Here is an 18,186-nt window from a genome sequence, read left to right as displayed (position 1 = left end):
CTTAAACCAGCTTTTCCCTCTTCTTTCATCTTGTATTAATTCATAACTGTACTTTAGTTGCATATACAAATAATCAAAATATTTACTTGATGTGTATATGCCAAACATTTTACATAAAGCTGGCCGATTTATGGTGCTGTATATAAATGATGGGGTCACAGGGTGCCTGGGTGGCTCAGTCGGTTGAGCGTCTGACTTCGGCTCAGGTCATGATCTCACAGTCTGTGGGTTGGAGTCCCGCTTCAGGCTCTGTGCTGACAGCTCGGAGCCTGGAGCCTGCTTCCGATTCTGGGTCTCCCTCTCTCTCTGCCCCTCCCCCTCTCATGCTCTGTCTCTCTCTGTCTCAGAAATAAATAAACACAAAAAATATTTTAAAAAAATAAATGATGGGGTCACTTTTTATTTAGTATTTAGAGGAAACTCCAAGATTGTATACTATCCTTGGGTACTGGAGAAAACTGTTCTCAACTCATTTCCTGTAACCTTGTACACTTTTTACATTGAGACGATATTTTATTGATGAAAATACAGATTATTGCTACAGTTATAAAGTAGAAGTTGGTTGATTGATTATTTAAGGGAATAACTAATTTCAGCAGGTGGCACAGATGGATTTGAAATGAATGTTGGGGCGCCTGGGTGGCTCAGTCGGTTACGTGTCCGACTTCAGCTCAGGTTATGATCTCACGGTCCGTGAGTTCCAGCCCCATGTCGGGCTCTGTGCTGACAGCTCAGAGCCTGGAGCCTGTTTCAGATTCTGTGTCTCCCTCTCTCTCTGACCCTCCCCCATTCGTGCTGTGGCCCTGTCTCAAAAATAAATAAACGTTAAAAAAAAAAAGAATGTTGTTTGGAAGCTTATTAGCTTAGTTATTTTAAGCACATTATAATATAACATAAATACATCATATATAATATAAATATTTAAGTACATTATAAGTACCCAAATGTAGAAAATGTAATTTGTTATTGAAATTGTTGATTAACTTAGAGAATAGGTCATAAATGGAAAGACATATTAACTTTGAGGGTTTGTCTTAGATATCAAAAGTTGCAGGTTCTGGGAGACCCTGTGAATTTTCTGGGATTTTTTTAATAGCTATGACATTATAGATGATGAAATATATTTTCTTTTCCAAATATACCCATTTGCTTCCCTTCTCTCTTTAGAGTGGACTCACATCTTTACACCTTGCAGCCCAGGAAGATAAAGTGAATGTTGCTGACATTCTTACTAAGCATGGGGCTGACCAGGATGCTCACACAAAGGTAAAGCAAATCACCTTGAATACTGTGACAGGTTCTGAACTGGATAACTCCCAGTAGCCCCCATTTAGGTCACCCAAGTCCAAGCCCCTCTCCTCAAAAGTCCATTCTGAATTAATTATGACTCTGTTTTGCTCACAAATCTATAACGGTTCTCCAGTTTTGCTGGAATCGAGTCTAAATGGAGATGGTGATATCAGGACCCTTTAAAACAGTGCTGGCTTAAGTCCACCCTCTCTCCCTTATTGCTTCTGCCAGTCAAGGTGACTTTGCTGTTTTCTTCCTGTGCTTACTTGCCTCCAAGCCCTTGGTCTTAAACTGCCTTTTCCTTCTCTATGCCATGAAACTTTTCAAGCCCACCTAAGCTACATTTTTCATGTATCTCTTCCACATCCGGCTATCAGACTCCATCTCTCATCTCTGTTTTCAGATTCAGTTATTTGTGTCTCTCTGGGGCCTTTGTCAGATGAAGTCACACACGTGTCTAATTCCCTTTGCTGAAGTTCCATGTGCTCTGGGATCTGCTTCAGTCCGTATTTGTATCCATAAAAAGTGTCAGTAATCTGCTAAGTAATACTTACACAGTGGAATAGAATTTCTACCCATCATACCATAGTTGAAATTCTACCTAATCCCTCTCTCCTTGAGTATTAACCATTAAGAGTACTTATTTATTTGTCTGTCTGTTTATTTATTTATTTATTTTAGCTTGGTTACACTCCTTTAATTGTGGCCTGTCACTATGGAAATGTGAAAATGGTCAACTTTCTTCTGAAGCAGGGTGCGAATGTCAACGCAAAAACCAAGGTAAAATATGTGTACTCATTTTTATTTTCTGTAAGCAGAAAGCTTCTGCCTTGTGGACACTTCACTAGCTCACCATAGCTACAAATGTACTTTTTTTCTTTGTAGTTCTTTCTGAAGTGATTTTGAATAAGCAATATAGTTTTGTACAATTGTTTGAGACTTTTCATTCTCATAACCTTTGACAGCCAGGTAGGTTAGCTTCAGAACTACTTTTATTGTAGAGTTAAAGTAGCTCATATCTAGTTAACAATTTACTGCAGAATACAATAAAAGCCTGTTAGAACACTTTGATATTCTGGCTGATTCTTCATGTTGTTTCAAGGCCTTGGCCTGTCTTCCTGTCACCCCCTCTTTCCACATGAAGAAATGTAGACATGCAGCCTAGACCCTGAGCCTTTCTTTTTTTTTTTTAATTTTTAAACTAATATTTATTAAATGCAAGCTGTGAGTCACATATATATTATATATGACTTTATTTATATTAAATCATTTAATCCCTAAATAACCTCATAGTCAGATGCTAGTCCTATCTCCATTTTACACTGTGAATTTAAATAACTTATCGAAGGTCACAGAGTATATATTGGAAGAATTGGAATTCATACTCAGACAGTCTGCCTCAGGGCCAAAGCTCTCAAAGCTATGGCATAATGATCTAACTTCTACATCGCTATAGGTCATTAATGTCAACTCACTGTACCTAAAATCTTATCAGTCATCATTCAGTCTCCTACCTGACACTTATTCCATGCTATGAAATCCTTCTCTTGACTTCTCTCACCTAGTCATCCTTTTCCTTGTTTTCAAGTCTCTATATTGTGACCTGAACTAAGTTGCCAGACGACCACTTCATAACTTCCCTACAACTAAACTAGCTTATCAGTGCTTCACTTTCTCACAACAGTATTTTCCTATACTACGCCCTGTGAATAGCAATAGTGCTTCCCGTTTAAATGTGTGTGTACAACATTTTTATTAGCAGTACATACCTCTAAATCTCTGTGTTTTTATTGGTGATGCATGATAAAAGGTTGGGTATGTTCTAACCACCTCTTCTTCACCCTTGAGGGAAGGATCTCGCCCTCTAAATACAGAGGATATAGCTGAACACAGGACACTCAATATCATGTAAACTTTAAATCCATTGTATTTCACTTAAAAAATGTTTATTACCCTGTGATACCTTTCGCTTGTTTCTCCCAACTCCCCATCCCCTGCCTCTAGCAATCATTAATTTGTTCTCTGTATCTATGAGTTTGGATTTTGTTTTGTTTAGATTCCGCACAGAAGTGAAGTCATATGGTGTTTTCTTTCTCTAACTTATTTCACTTAGAATGTTGCCCTCCAGGTCCATCCATGTTGTCGCACATGACAAGATTTCATTCATTTTTATGGCTGAATGATTTACATTGTGTGTGTGTGTGTGTGTGCAATTGTATTTATTTGTTCATTCATCCATTGATGGGCACTTAGTTTGCTGCATATCTTAGCTATTATAAATAATGTTGCAACGAACACGGGGGTGCAGATATCTTTTTGAGTTCATATTTTAGTTTTCTTATAAATACCCAGAAGTGGAATTTCTGAACCATATGGTAGTCCTATTTTTAATTTTTTGAGGAACCTCCATACTGTTTTCCATAGTGGTTGCATCAGTTTACATCCCCACCAATCCCACCAACTCTGTCACATTTGGACTATCACGTGGTAATGCTTAGTAAGGCAATGGTGTGTAAGGCCTGGGTTGCAAGTTCTCAGGGATAATGCAGAGCTGACCTGAGCCCAGATGTTTTTTCTAGTGGCAACTGAAAGGTCCTACTCAGCAAAACAAGGTTGGAGCATGACACCATACTTCCAGGCACTCAAATTGTTTCAAGGGAAAGAGAAGTGAATAATATAGCTACTGGGGCGCCTGGGTGGCTCAGTCGGTTGAGTGTCCGACTTTGGCTCAGGTCATGATCTCACAGTCTGTGAGTTCAAGCCCCGCATCGGGCTCTGTGCTGATGGCTCAGAGCCTGGAGCCTGCTTCCGATTCTGTGTCTCCCTCTCTCTCTGCCCCTTCCCTGCTCATGCTCTGTCTCTCTCTGCCTCAAAAATAAATAAAAACATTAAAAAAAAATAAATAAATAAATAAAAAAAATAATAATATAGCTACTGCCACGATGCATAATGTAACTTGCAGCTCCAGGTTCTTTGGTCCAAAGAAATATGTAATTACATGTTTGTTCATTTAAGTTTATATATCAGAAATTCTTTATCGCAGCTATGTGAGTGGGCTCGACTAAATTAGTGTGAGCGCATTCAAGAGTTTTCAAAGTCATCGTTCAAAGATGCTAATAATTAGAAACGTAAGTTTTGGAAGTTAGTCTTTTTATATCCTCTTAGAAGCAGAAGCACAATCATGTCTGTACATAAGCATATTTACAAATGAAAAATAGTTGTTTTTAAAATCGTAACTACTACTATTGATATTTAAGATTCAAAACTTCTCATGTGACTCTGGGAGGAACAGCTGCTGCCTAGATTCTGAGCAGTTCTGGACTTTTCATGAAATTGTACTTGGAGATCATGTAAAAGGTCGAAGATGAATGCTTGGGTATTAGCACCCAACCCCATTTCTGCTGAGTCAGATCACACTTAAGCGTACAGGAAAGACATTTTTTTTTTAATGTTTATTCATTTTTGAGAGAGAGAGAGCATGAGTGCAGGAGGAGCAGGGAGAGACGGGGACAGAGGCTCCAAAGTCGGCTCTGCACAGACAGCAGCAAGCCCGATGCTCAAACTAAAGATGAGCTGAAGTCAGACACTCAACCGACTGAGCCACCCAGGCGCCCCCAGGACAGACATTCTTATTGGAATCCAGGTCTTCTGACAGGAATAATGGTAGCTCTGCAATGAGACCTTGGTGGAACTTGAAAATAGTTACTGTAGACTTTTGTTAAGTGTGTCAATGTTGAAATAAGATTTACAAGCCAGACATATTGTCTAGATAACGTCATTTACCCACTTGGGGTTTGATATACAATCACATAGACATTTGGTTGAGAGAAAAATCTCATTTAAAATTTTCAAGTTTTTAAAAATTGAACTGTGTAGATTTGACTTGCTTCTGGAAGAAAATATTTCTTTTAATATGTCTTCAGAGGAGTGGACAGATACATAAATCAAAAGATGTTCTTTTAATAAACACTTCAGAATTTTTTTCACATCAAATGGCATTTTTGGAAAAGGATTTATGTTTTCTGCCTCACATCTCATGTAACTATGGTTACTAAAAATTTGTTTTGTTGCTGTGAAAATGTAAACATATGTACTGCCTTTCCCCTCAAACATTCATGATTTGGTATAAGAACTTAGAAAAGTGAACTTGTTTTATGGGACTATTAGTTGCTTAAAATTAAAATGAAACTCTATAACATCAGCTTGAGGTAACCCAGATTTGGTTAATTATATGATCAATTTGCGAAAAGGGTTTAGAACTTCAGCATGTAAAAGAAAATTTTCTTTGTGAAATATTATGCAAAGATCATAGAATTCTTCAATGAGAAAGAAAAAAATACCAAAATAATGTTTCTTAGCATATATAACTTTAGATAAATCAAAGTTACACAGACAACACATCTGATCCTTCACCAGACTTGAAATCTTGGCCATTCCCATTTTGCAAATGAGAAAATGAAGGGTTAGAGGGGTTTTGGGATATGCTAAAAGTTGGTAGAACTGGGTCAAGAGCTCCTAGCAGAATGGGCCTAAGACCATGGGTAAGCTGCAACCAAATGTTCATGTAAAAGTTTTTGAGTTCCTCCAGACTTCCCTAGCAAATATACTCATGCACCAGAAGCTTCAGGTAAAGGTTAAATTAAGTCAGGCCCGGGAGACATTTTCCTGGCTATGATGTCCATTGACAACTTGAAAAATGTGAGCTCTTGGGGGCAAGAATGTTACTCTGACATTATTAATTTATGGAAGCACAGTGTCTCTTATTTAGCACATAACATGTGGTTAGTAAATGCTTGTTGAACTTGGTTGATACTGAAGAGGTGAACTAAATTTGGTTGGTGGAACATTTGTAAACACAATGGAAAGGAAGAATTTTTGGGAAAAAAAAATATCACTACTTTATGCTTCTCAGATGTCCATGAATTACTTTATTTGAGAGCAGAGTCCCTGCAATAGCAGGTTTCTCAGAGTCCCTGTAATCGGTTTATATTTCCAGGTTGCCTGGGGTGATTCCATTGCAGGGATGAATAGCAAACATGGCAGGGCTGATGATGTTCTAGACTGAAAGGCTCTCAGACTGATAGACTCACACACATGTGGGGACATCCCCATGGACAAAAGGGCCACAGCAAAAGCATAGAAGGAATCATGTGGCACCTTGTGCATACAGACACTTCATGTAGATAGGAGTAGTATTGGTCACGAGGCAGCAGTGACACTAGATAAAGGGATATATATTCCTACAAGTTCATGGTATGAATCGACTACTCAGAACCCAGACAATGGGGTCTCAAATATATAGATGAAATTTTATCAGGATGAGGCAGGGAGATAATAAAAAAGTAGTCTGATAGCCATTGGCCACTGTGATCTATACAGGTTCTGAACCTAGAATGATCACAAAGAAATGATTTAACTGTTGTTTTCCATTTAATCACCTCTGACACAGGAAGAAAAATATTCATTTATTCAATCATCTATTCACTCAGTCACTCATTATTTATGGGACACCAACTATGTACCAAGCACCTTCACTTTTAGGATGATAACAAAGATTAAAAGACAAATATAAGGTCTGGTATCCGGCACAAAGTGAATGTTCAATGAATAATAGATAGTAATGCTTTGTTGTGCCTCCAAGGATTCTGGCGCCCTTTGTTTAATTAACATGAATATGCAACCAACCTGTGTCCTACCTGCCACCCGCTGGAGTCCTGAGCAAGACTGACTTCCCACTAACCTCACCAGCAGCTCCTCACAAATCACGGATTACAGAGCTTTCAGCTATGAGGAAGTTCAGACTAGGATGTTAAAAAGAACCTAATTCTTAAAGTCATTTTTTGTTGAAAGTGGGCCACTCAGCTTTCAACGAAATGTTCCATTCTCTAAGTGTGCTCTTCTTGGGTCAAAGCTGCTCTCTGAAAGGAAGATTTCGATTTACTTTCGTTGGTTTAGAACCCCTAACGCTGGCCCAAAGATTATTAGAAAAGTCCTAACAAACAAGCAGTGGCTTGTGAAAATATCCTGTGCATCTTTCCGTTAAAAAGATTTTGAGATTTTACTCTTTCTTTTTCCCCCGGGAAGAAATCATTGTGATAATGCCCTTCTGTCATTAGAAATCTCTCAGCATACCCATTTTTAATGCTAATTAGTTAACATATAATAATAGCTATAATTTGGAGTTTGTTAGTCTATTTCATCAGCTAGTCTTTTCTCTTCGTTTAGCAGACCATAAGGTGAGAGGGAGTATTTGCCGGTGAGAAATGGGGTGGTGGTGATACTGCGCTCCAAATAAAAGGCATCCTTGATGGATTTGCTGTAAATAAGACTAAGAGACTCAAAATGAAGACTAACCTAGTTTTCCTTCTCCCGCTGCAAATCTATGGTCGGGCCATCGTCGCCACCGTCACCCACAGAACGGCTACACGCCTTTGCACCAGGCCGCCCAGCAGGGCCACACGCACATCATCAACGTCCTGCTGCAGCACGGGGCCAAGCCCAACGCCACGACCGCGGTAAGGCAGGCGCCGGCTGCCCCTCACCACGCTGCTGCTTCCTCCTCCTCTGCCGCCCTGGCGGCCCCTTGTCTGAGCTGAGTTCAGACACATCCCCCTTCGATAAACCCCCGCACTCTGGAAAGCCCGGGATTTCTGGAAAGCCTTTCCAGAAATCAGCGTGACTTCTCCGGTAGTGCTTCCCGGGGAGGGAGAGCTGTGGGCCCGACTCGGGCCGTCTCTCTCTCTCTCGGGGGAGTGGGGCCCTGCGTCTAGGCTGCTGGAACGTGCTCTGCTTACAGCTGGCGCTCAGATGTGAGCGCGAGTCCGCCCCTCCCGCCCGGCCTTCTTAAGGGAGCACAGTTTGCGAGGCTGCTGGCTTAGACAAAGCTCTTCGGGATGTGGAGCCATTGAAATGTAAACTAAGCGGTGCAATTAAACAAACCGGGATCCCCAGTGGCCTGGGCTGGAGCCTGAGTTGCTGGCTGGCGCTATTTTGCTGCACCGTGAGCTGTGTGCACAGCTGTAGCTAAATATGTTACTGAGTTCCCTGTGGTAACATCTTACCTGCAGCAGATGGCCTGACCTCTGATGAGGAGTAAGAATATTTGATACTTGCTAATAATTTTTGGAGGCATCCTTCTCCGATCAAGAGGTACTTTCCTAAACACAGTGCATTATCTGTTGGGATGTTTGACAACCTTAGGGTTAAAGCGTCAAGTGCTTCTTATTAGAAGAGCAGGCAGATGCAGCTTGTTGTGTTACCATGGTGACCTGGGCTATAGTCTAAAGAAGTTACAAAGAGATTCAGCTGTAATGGTAAAAACTAGTGATTTTCCTAAGCTGTGCCTTGTTTTGGAAGGAAATGCTGGCTCATGCGGAGCAGCCGGTGAGCTCATTGGCTCAGGGCGCAGTCCTCCCTCTCAGTTCTCACTCTTTCTCTCTTTCACTGTCTCCAGAATGGCAACACTGCCTTGGCGATTGCTAAGCGTCTGGGCTACATCTCCGTGGTCGACACCCTGAAGGTTGTAACGGAGGAGGTCACCACCACCACCACGGTGAGTAAAAGGAACTGATGGGCTTTGGCTCCATTGTGTTGGTTTTCAAGCCACACACTTTTCACGTATAAAACGCGTTGAGCTTTTGGTTTTTGAACTTCTTTTGGTGACTATATTGCAGAACATAGAAGTATGCAGATGTAATAAATACATTTACACAATGGATACAGGGGTTTTAGCTTCCTCTAGTTAACATCAACCCATATAAAATGTAAACATAATTTTATTATATTTAGTTCCCCCCCCCCCCCCCCCCCCCCCACTGCCCCGGACTGACTTCTTTGTCGTTTCGCTGCTCTGCCCTTTCACTGTAGTTGGGTGTGACACCTACTGCGGGCACAGTTGTAGGACACTCCACAGCAAACTTCTGATCTTAGCCATGAGGTCACTCCAGCCTCTGGAAAGACCCTCAACCTCCAGATGCTGGGCTCATGACTGGATCAAATGCATTCCCGTGAGAACAGTTCATCCTCACTTTCTTATTTCTGATTATTCCTTTGCTGAAAAAGAAAATTGATTGTACTTAGTAGGTAAACTATATCTGTATCATGACAGAGTATATATATATATGCTTAATTTTTTTGTATTGCTTTGAATATGACTGCTGATTCTTTAGGAGAAGCGGTGATAATCACTGCCCTTTGCCAGAGAAGCTCTAGGAGAGTGAAGGCTATGGTAATAGTGAGTTGTAAGGCTCTCTTACTGTTCAGTTGGAGCAAAGCTTAAAGGAGGCCTCGGAAGAGGGAGACTCACAGACGAAAGTGGAAGTGCTATTCTCTTTGAACTTACTTCTTAACCTTTTTTTCTTAAGCATGAACTCTAAGAACAACAGCTCTTTAATTTCTCTTTTTAAAATAGAAAAATAGAGCGACAGTAGAACATTAGATGTTCTTTAGAGACAATAAGATCATAAATCAACACAAAAAAAGTCTGGATGGGGTTCTAGTAAATGTCTTAAGCGAGCAATGATGCATATAGTTTTAGAACACTTGTTTATTTTGATAGATATGTGGAAAAAGAAAGGAATTTTATTCTTCAGACTGACACCAAGCCCCTGTCAACATTGAGGTAGATGGAATACAGTTGGTTTGATGTGAAATTTTAAATAGAGTGGAGTATGATTTATTAATGAACTGCAAGACACAGCCTGAATTTAGATGGGAGAGAATAGTACTGCTTGATTTCTCAAGCAGAATCTTAAAACCTTCAGCTAGTGCACCACAATGTTTTGTTTAAAGATTTAAGGTATAGCTTCAATAAATTATATAGGAGAAAAAACAAGTCTTGCCACTGCCTATCACTGTACTTCTCAATTATGTGTGGTTGAATCTTAATGGCTTTTTCTTACTAGATGATTACTAGAAGAGGAAAATCTTCATATTAGGAACCTATAATATGTGTCTTTATTTGGAAACTTTGAAACAATGTATAAATCACAGTTAAGTAAAATCTTGCTTTAGTGGCAAGATTTAGTGGCCAAGCACATCAATTCTTAGAAGTCATGTTTTCTGTCAACTTTATTAGCTTTTCCATGCTCTGGTTATCACGTACATACATTTTTATCAAGTGACCACTAGATGGCAAGCTTGCTTTTTTTTTTTTTTTTTCCTATTTGATCTGCTTTTCCATTCATTTCTTTAAGTAACTCATTTTTTCAATATTTATTAGATAAAAAATATGCCCTGGGGTCTGTGCTGAGTACTGAAGAGTCGTTAGTGGTGAAAACATTACCACCACCAACCCCCTCCCCTCCCCAACCAGCAGCTTAAAGTTTAATGGGAGTGGAGAATGAGGCATGTTTTGTAAGAGTATAAATTCTTCCTTAACATCAACAGAACTGTGGGACTTACGTGTCTGGTTTCAAAGGGATTCTAGGCTCATAAATATTACTTAGAGTGAATGATTTTAACTGTATAGTTCTGTATTTGAAAACAGGAGCAATTAGCTTGCTAAATGCTATCACTAAACAAGTTCAGATACCTTTCAGAAATTAGACATGTGGTCATATCTCTACCACATGTAGAGATACGCTCTAGTGGAATACGAAAACTACTCTTAGAGCTGTGGGCTTTTTATTTTTTCTGGTAACTATGATTCTTTACACTGCCTAGCTGAGCATTTCCTCAATCACAACCACTATACTTAGAAATCAAGTTTCTAGGTAAAAAGCCAACAAACAAATGTAAAACATAATAGCATGTTTGTTTTTAGTTGGGATGTGAAGTCATTGCCTACAGTAACTAAACAAGTACCCCCTTTATCTAAATAGCTAATTTTATTGGTAACATGTTTTGATGCTGCCCTATTTTTGCTCTCTGCCTCTCGGTATTGAATTCTTCTCTTAGAATTGTGAGTTTTATTGTTTCGTGAAATGGAATTTGGGATTAAGGATTGAAAATACGAACTTACTCCTGTTTATTATGTGGGCCTTCTTACTTTGCACTTCCTCTCTTTAGGAAGAGATTTTCATTCATACTTTTTTCACATATTGTTATGTGAAGCATGTTATCACATGTTAACATAATTTTAATGATATTAAAAATTAATATTTAGCGATTACAGATATGGCAGGCATTGAGGGTAGATCTAGGATTCAAATTTAGGTTGTGAGGTTCTGAAGACCATGTTCTTAATCACTCTGATGTAACTGATCTTGACTTTACTAAAAGTAGCTTAACATGAATTTTGTGAAAGACATATTTTAATCTAGGGGTGCCTGGGTGGCTCAGTCAGTGAAGCATCTGACTTCAGTTCAGGTCATGATCTCACGGTTTGTGAGTTCAAGCCTCATGTCGGGCTCTGTGCTGACAGCTCGGAGCCTGGAGCCTGCTTTCGGATATTGTGTCTCCCTCTCTGTCTGACCTTCCCCCGCTCACGCTCTGTCTCTCACTCCTTCAAAAATAAACAAACATTAAAATTTTCTTTTAAAAGAAGTGTTTTCACCTTATTTTCTATTAAAAACAACCCACTTCAATAGTGTTCTTTGTTGATTTTCCTGGAGGTATCATATTCAATATTATTTTCTAAAGTCTGCAGATTCACTAAGGACAATTTGGAACTACTCACTGGTGAATAGGCAAATAGCAGAGACCATTTAATAATTATGTAAAATTAATAAAATTAAATTTAATGTTACCACCATTTAAGTGTAATAGTTGAATTACAGCTACACAACAAATGTACAAATTTCACATAAGTAGATTCATACGATGTGCCATTTGAGCAGCCATGTGAGTTCTCTTCCGTGAAAGAAAGTTTCCCATGCTAATCCTCCTTCCAGAGTTCTTTCCCCCAAAGTATGAATAAAGTCATTGTGTAGAGAGAAGAGTAAGGCGGCAGTCTGTAAGGGAGAAGCCACTGCTTCAGAAATTTCTGAGACATTCTGGAGTTGTGGTTTGTTTCCTTAACCTTTGCTTTTCTAACTTTACTTTGTAAGACCCAGTGGGGGATGTGAGGCAGTTTAGCATTCTCCCAGGATTACAATCATTGTGTGTTTGCCAGAATGGACATCCAAGTGTGGGGGACACATTTCTGGCATCAGAAGCCGACAAGCTCAATTACCTAAAGCAGTTTGGAAGACTGAGCTATGACTCATCCCTCTACTTATTGATCAGCTGTCATTGATTATTTGTGTTATTTACATAATTTCAGAAATGATCGTGTTTTAAGTTGCATATAATCACTGTTGTGTAGACTAAAAATTACTGATTCAGCTACTAAAATAACAATGACATCATAAATTACTGAATAAGCTACTAAAATAAAAATGACATTATATTTACATTAGCATTTAAACATTGGGGAAATTTTTGACAAGAAATTAAGGAAATGTAAATATGCAGTGTCCTAAATCTTATCTAATGCTGTAAGTCATTTCAAACAGGAATCATAATAACAGCAATGCAATAAATCCATTTGAAGTTACCTGACACCTTTTGAGGTGGAGTCAAGATCTTTTTTTGAATACAGGTCCATTGACTAAAAGAAGGCTAAATGATCATTCTTGCGCAAAAAAAAACATCATTATGACATACTATGTTTTATTTGTGTATATATCCTATATCTATATCTTGATAGTATGTCTTGATGTATCTTAATAGATAGTATCTATATCTTGATAACTATATCTTGATCTAAATACTATCAAGTATATTATCTTAAGGCAACGTATATTATCTTAAAGCTTAAACATTATCACGTATATTATCTTAAAGCAATGTATACTTAAAGCAAAGTATATTATCATAAAGCAACACTATGCTGAGTGCAGAACCTTTTTAAACTTTTGACATACTTTTTTTTTTCTTTCTAATCTTCTGTAGACTTGTTTCAGCCAGACCTGAGTAGCACTTATTTTTGGTGACTCACCTATGTTGAGATTTCCAAACCATTTTCATTAGTTTTTATAGAAAAATATTATTTACATACTATTTAAATTATTACAGGCATTCTGTTAACATGTACAATTGGTATAAATAGGTTTGGGAACAAAACCAAATTTAGCCCGTAGCTCCACTGATGGGAGCCGTTGTGTGTGGGCATTAGCAGGTGGCATACTAGCCAAGACCACTCATTGTGCTGTGGTGACTTGGTGAGTGTGTGATACAAAGGAAATGGTTGACAAGGGATGTGGGCTAAGTAGAGGTCAGTGAAACACACTTTCTTTTGCTTAAAAGAAACCAGATATTATCTATTATTCACAAAACAGCACGTTAAGGACGCCTGTTTTATTTTTTACATCTTTCCCACATCATAGTGCATATTAAAAACTCATTGTTAAGCCTTCCATCTATCATATCCTGTTTATATTGCCATATTATCTCATTTAATTACATAGGATTAAATTTGTGCCTTGTGCACCATTTTAACTTTGGAGTGGTTTCTAATCTTGATTACAGAATCTTAGATTCTATAGCAGGAGGAGAAGCCCGTGATCATTTAATTATATCCTTGTTTTCTATGTACTATTCAGATGCATTTGTATGAAACCATATATTTATGTTTTGATAATCAAGTTTTCAAAGGACACTTCTTTTTAAAGGGAAATATGTATTCATTTCTTATAATATTACTCATAAGTAGGAGGGCTTATTTGTGCATTTGACATGTATTTATTGATGGCCTTCTAAAGGTCAAGCACTACATCACGAACAAATGCATACTATATTGACTACATTGCATGTGGAGGGCATTTTTACTATATTTACGGAAAAATATCTTTGACCAATGTGATCACTGTGTGTTAATTTTTGATTGCCACCTATATTTGCTGATAATAACTTTGATAGTATTCAATGACCAAACTAAAGCAAAGCTATTTCCACTCTTATAAATTCAAAGAAAATACAGTCCTATTATCAGTGTCTGAAGATACAAACTAAGAATATCAGGCAAGTTAACTTCATCATTTAAAAAATATTTCTGTCACTTATTTTCAAATACAGAAGCATCCTCTTGTGGAACATGACCTCTGAAGGGCAAATACTCTAGAACATTTCTGCAAAATAAACTTTCTGGTGTAGTCTAGTATAGTAGATATCCCTTCACATTTTTAAATCATTTACACTGAGAATCTTATTTAAAACTTAATAGAATATCATAGTTTAATAGGATGTCACTGTCTCTTTCCTCTATTTTAAATGCAAATCACTTTTTGCAGTTTATACCCTTCTCCAAATGGGTTCCATTTTGAGCTCACAATAGACCCATCTGAACAGCTTTTTAAACATACTCATAGTTGGGGCACTTGGATGGTTTAGTCAGTTGAGCTCTGACTCTTGAGTTAAACTCACGATCTCACAGTTTGTGAGATAGAGCCCCTCTGTCAGGCTCTGTACCATGATTACAAAGCCTGCTTGGGATCCTCTCTCTCTCTTGTGTCTCTCTCTCTCTCTTGTGTCTCTCTCTCTCTCTCTCTCTCTCTCTCTCTCTCTCTTCCCCAACCCTGCTCAATTGCATGCTCTCTCTGTCTCTCTCAATTTCCCTCAAAATAAATAAACTTAAAAAATAATAAAAATAAAAATACTCATAGCTGGGCCCTCAGGGGTTCTTATTTAATTGTTCTGTAATGGGATCCAAGTGACAGTGCTTTAAAATTTTCTCTGATTTTAATTAGCAGCTACAGTTGAAAACCTTTGATATAAAACATAGGTTTTAGTCTATTCATGTTAAATTTATAAACTAATATAGAAATAAGTAGATGATAGTCCTCTTAAGTTTGTTCATTTAACAAATATTTATTGACCACCTGTTATCCAGAATTTTGAATGGGTGCTTTTGTTTTTCCTAAAGTTTAGTTTGTTTTTGGTGAATAAGACATTATGGAATTCTTTAAACACCATCTGCAACATGCAGGAAAGCTGAATATAGTAGTTTAATCTTCGACTGTGGCTTCATTGGGATGACATGAGACTTACTTCTCAGTTTCTTCCCATTCTTTAACTGTTTTGTCACCCAAAAGAAAGTCTATTCAGTGGTTATGTGGATTTAAAACATATTTTGCATAATTGTGTATCATTGGTTTATTCAGTGTATATTTGAGAAGCACTTAACTATGTTTCAGGTTCTGTGGAAACAATCATATCGTTAATGACCCATGCTCTTCTGTGGGAGCAGATAAAGGCACATACAGCTGTGTATGATGTAGTTGTAACAGTACATAACAGCGGATAGTCACAGTTAAAAAAAAAAATTCATCAGGGCGGATTGGGGAATGTTTCTCCATGGAAGTTACTTCTAATATGAGCCCAAGAAAAGAGGGAGAAGAATGTTTCTGGTAGAGGAAAGAATACATGGAAAAACTTAGAGGTATAAGAGAACGTTACCTGTGAACATGACTGTAACATGGAGTGAGAGATGAGGCCTCCCTGCCTCTCCTTTCTACAATACCTGGCTCTTCTGAGCCACTTCGTCTTGCTTTTTCTCGGAGGAGATACAGGACCACTGAAAGGGCAGGTAGTATCGCACTGTGAGTTCATCAGTCCCTCTAGACACACAGATATACATGTATATGTGAATATATTTTCAAATTAGTTGACTTACCCTGTAAACATATTTGAAGTTCGCTACTGCTTTGGGAAAGAAAAGAACTGGTGATAGGGTCATTGGAGCCATTAAAACAAGTCTGTTCTTTATGTAGCAAAGTTTAACATCCCGAGACAAGCTGTTTATTATTGTATTTTAGTGGCTTTAATTAAAAATTTGACTTAGAGTTCCTGTTAAAATGCCAGTCGATGCACTTAATACATTTTCAGTGCAGACACTAGAGATATGAGCTTGAGACTTGACTGTCTTTAGGTGATATTTCAAGTAGTGAGATTGAATTTTTGTCTTTTTTTTTTTAACTATGTAATATCCTTGATGTCTGAAACAGTGCCTGGTATGCAGTAGGCATTCTAAATGTTTCTTGAGTGCCTTGAATGACTAAAAACTTCAGAGCCTCTTCAGTTTTACGATGAATTTAATATTGAATTACAGTTATAATAATGATGTTATGCCTGCAGGTATTTGAGTGCTAACATGTTCCAAGCACTGTTCTTAGAACTCTTATTTACATTATTTCACTTAATCTTCATAACAGTTTTGCGAACTAGTATTATTATCCCTGTTTTACACATGAGAAAATTGAGGCACAGAGATATCAGGGAAATTGTGCCTCATAGCTAATAAATGATGAAGTTAGAATTTGAACCCAGGTAGCCAGTCTTCAGAACCTGGTCTCTTAACCTTCCATTGCCTATCAGGAATGGCAGGCAGTGGCCCTGACAGCTCTGGAGTGCTTTGGTGGAAGGCATACAAGCGACAAACCAGAACCGTAGACCCATGGATCCTCTGGTCCCAGAAGACATGCGTCACATTTTCTGCCCAGTTTGTCTTTCACCTTGTTTGCAACTTCTTTTCCGATGGCTTTGTTTTTAACAAATTACATATGTTCATTGCTTCTTTTTAAAGCTTTTCTGGAGACATCACTCAGTTTGTTTTAGGGAAGCCCTGAAAACGTTAATCTGCTTTCTCAATATGACTAATTATTAATGCCATTGCTAAAGAATTTATTTTCAAAAAGGTACTCAAAATAATGAACTTCCTCTTGTACAACTTCACTGGAGTCAATGATCGTATACCTTCAGAAAGAACAAAGGAATTTTCATGAAAGAGAATAAGAAAAGAAGCTTCCAAACATGCATGTGGGAAGATGAAATGCCCAGGGACGGATGGCTTGCTGAGGCTGTCCATGTGACCTCCTCTGTGATTCTTTTGCTCTTGTGTTGGAATTTAACTTGCATATTAATGATTTTTTTTCCTTTGCAGACTATTACGGAAAAACACAAGCTAAATGTTCCTGAGACGATGACTGAGGTTCTTGATGTTTCTGATGAAGAGGGTAAGAATTTTATTCAGTTTCTGTGACATCTGTCACTCTCTTACACAAAGACAAGCAAGCCATCCTTTTTCTCAGGGACTAAGCTGGTGCAGTGAGTATGAGTGACAGCATCTTAACATTTAAAATCACTTTTTCACCCTTGTTTCAGAACATACACTTTTGCCATTTGGGGCAGAGAGGATAGCAATTAGTCTGTTTTTTCAATGGGTATTATCTTTAATGTGTTACTAAATGACAGGACTGAAAAAGTGGAAAGGCACTGGAAATTGGCCAACTGTGGAAAAAAAATCTGCCTGATAATACAATTATTATTAATGTATGTTTTAATTATGTTAAAATACACTTTCAAAGTTACTCTTAAAGCCCTTAAAAGTATACTTTCTCAATGGTGTCTCGAGCAATCTCTGTTTCTGATTGGTTCCAATGAACAGAATATATTTTAAGTCCAGAGGAAAGGAGGCTTAGATAAGGTTAAAATTAGTAAGGCATACTAATTCAACATAACAATTTGATTAAGTCATTGCATATGTCCTGTATAGTCTTAGAGTTGATAAAAAGTGTCTAAGGTGGTGGATTTCAAAGTGTGAGAGGCTAGGGCTCTAAAAGGAGCACCAGGGTCTGCCTGGCGGGAGGATGGGGTATTGGAATGTAATACCAGTGGGGTAGGGAGTGTGTTGCTCCCTACCTCCACTTCAGTTAGAGCAGCTGACTTTCCTTGAACAAAAATATCGCTGCCAAAAAATCATGCATGCAGCTAATGAGGTACGTAATGAAGCATGCAACCAAATTTCAATAGTACAGCTTTTGGTCAAATGTATATGTTTGAAAAATTATTGCCATAGATCGTAGTACTTGTGTCAATAATAACTGCTTTTACTAAGAAATATTAGAAGCAGATTTTTAGGTTCCTCAAGATAGAACCATAAAGTAAAACTTCACTTGAGATGTTATTTGGAACCAATTT

General features: G+C 38.1%; 1 protein-coding gene across 2 annotated transcripts in view; it reads left to right on the top strand.

Moving 5' to 3' along the window:
• The window catches only part of ANK2 (ankyrin 2), a 244,114-nt gene that overhangs the window by 149,521 nt on the left and 76,407 nt on the right, over window positions 1-18,186 (top strand). For both annotated transcript variants that reach the window (XM_042935661.1, XM_042935662.1), the window contains 5 exons: window positions 1,168-1,266; window positions 1,972-2,070; window positions 7,707-7,805; window positions 8,744-8,842; window positions 17,150-17,222. In XM_042935661.1, coding sequence (XP_042791595.1) covers window positions 1,168-1,266; window positions 1,972-2,070; window positions 7,707-7,805; window positions 8,744-8,842; window positions 17,150-17,222 — 469 coding nt within the window. The remainder of the gene's footprint in view (window positions 1-1,167; window positions 1,267-1,971; window positions 2,071-7,706; window positions 7,806-8,743; window positions 8,843-17,149; window positions 17,223-18,186) is intronic.

This window comes from Panthera leo, chromosome B1, assembly GCF_018350215.1.
Source record: "Panthera leo isolate Ple1 chromosome B1, P.leo_Ple1_pat1.1, whole genome shotgun sequence".
NCBI classification, from domain to species: Eukaryota; Metazoa; Chordata; class Mammalia; order Carnivora; family Felidae; genus Panthera; species Panthera leo.
The sequence above is the reverse complement of the archived record's forward strand: the minus strand, read 5'-3'. Positions and strand labels throughout refer to the sequence as shown.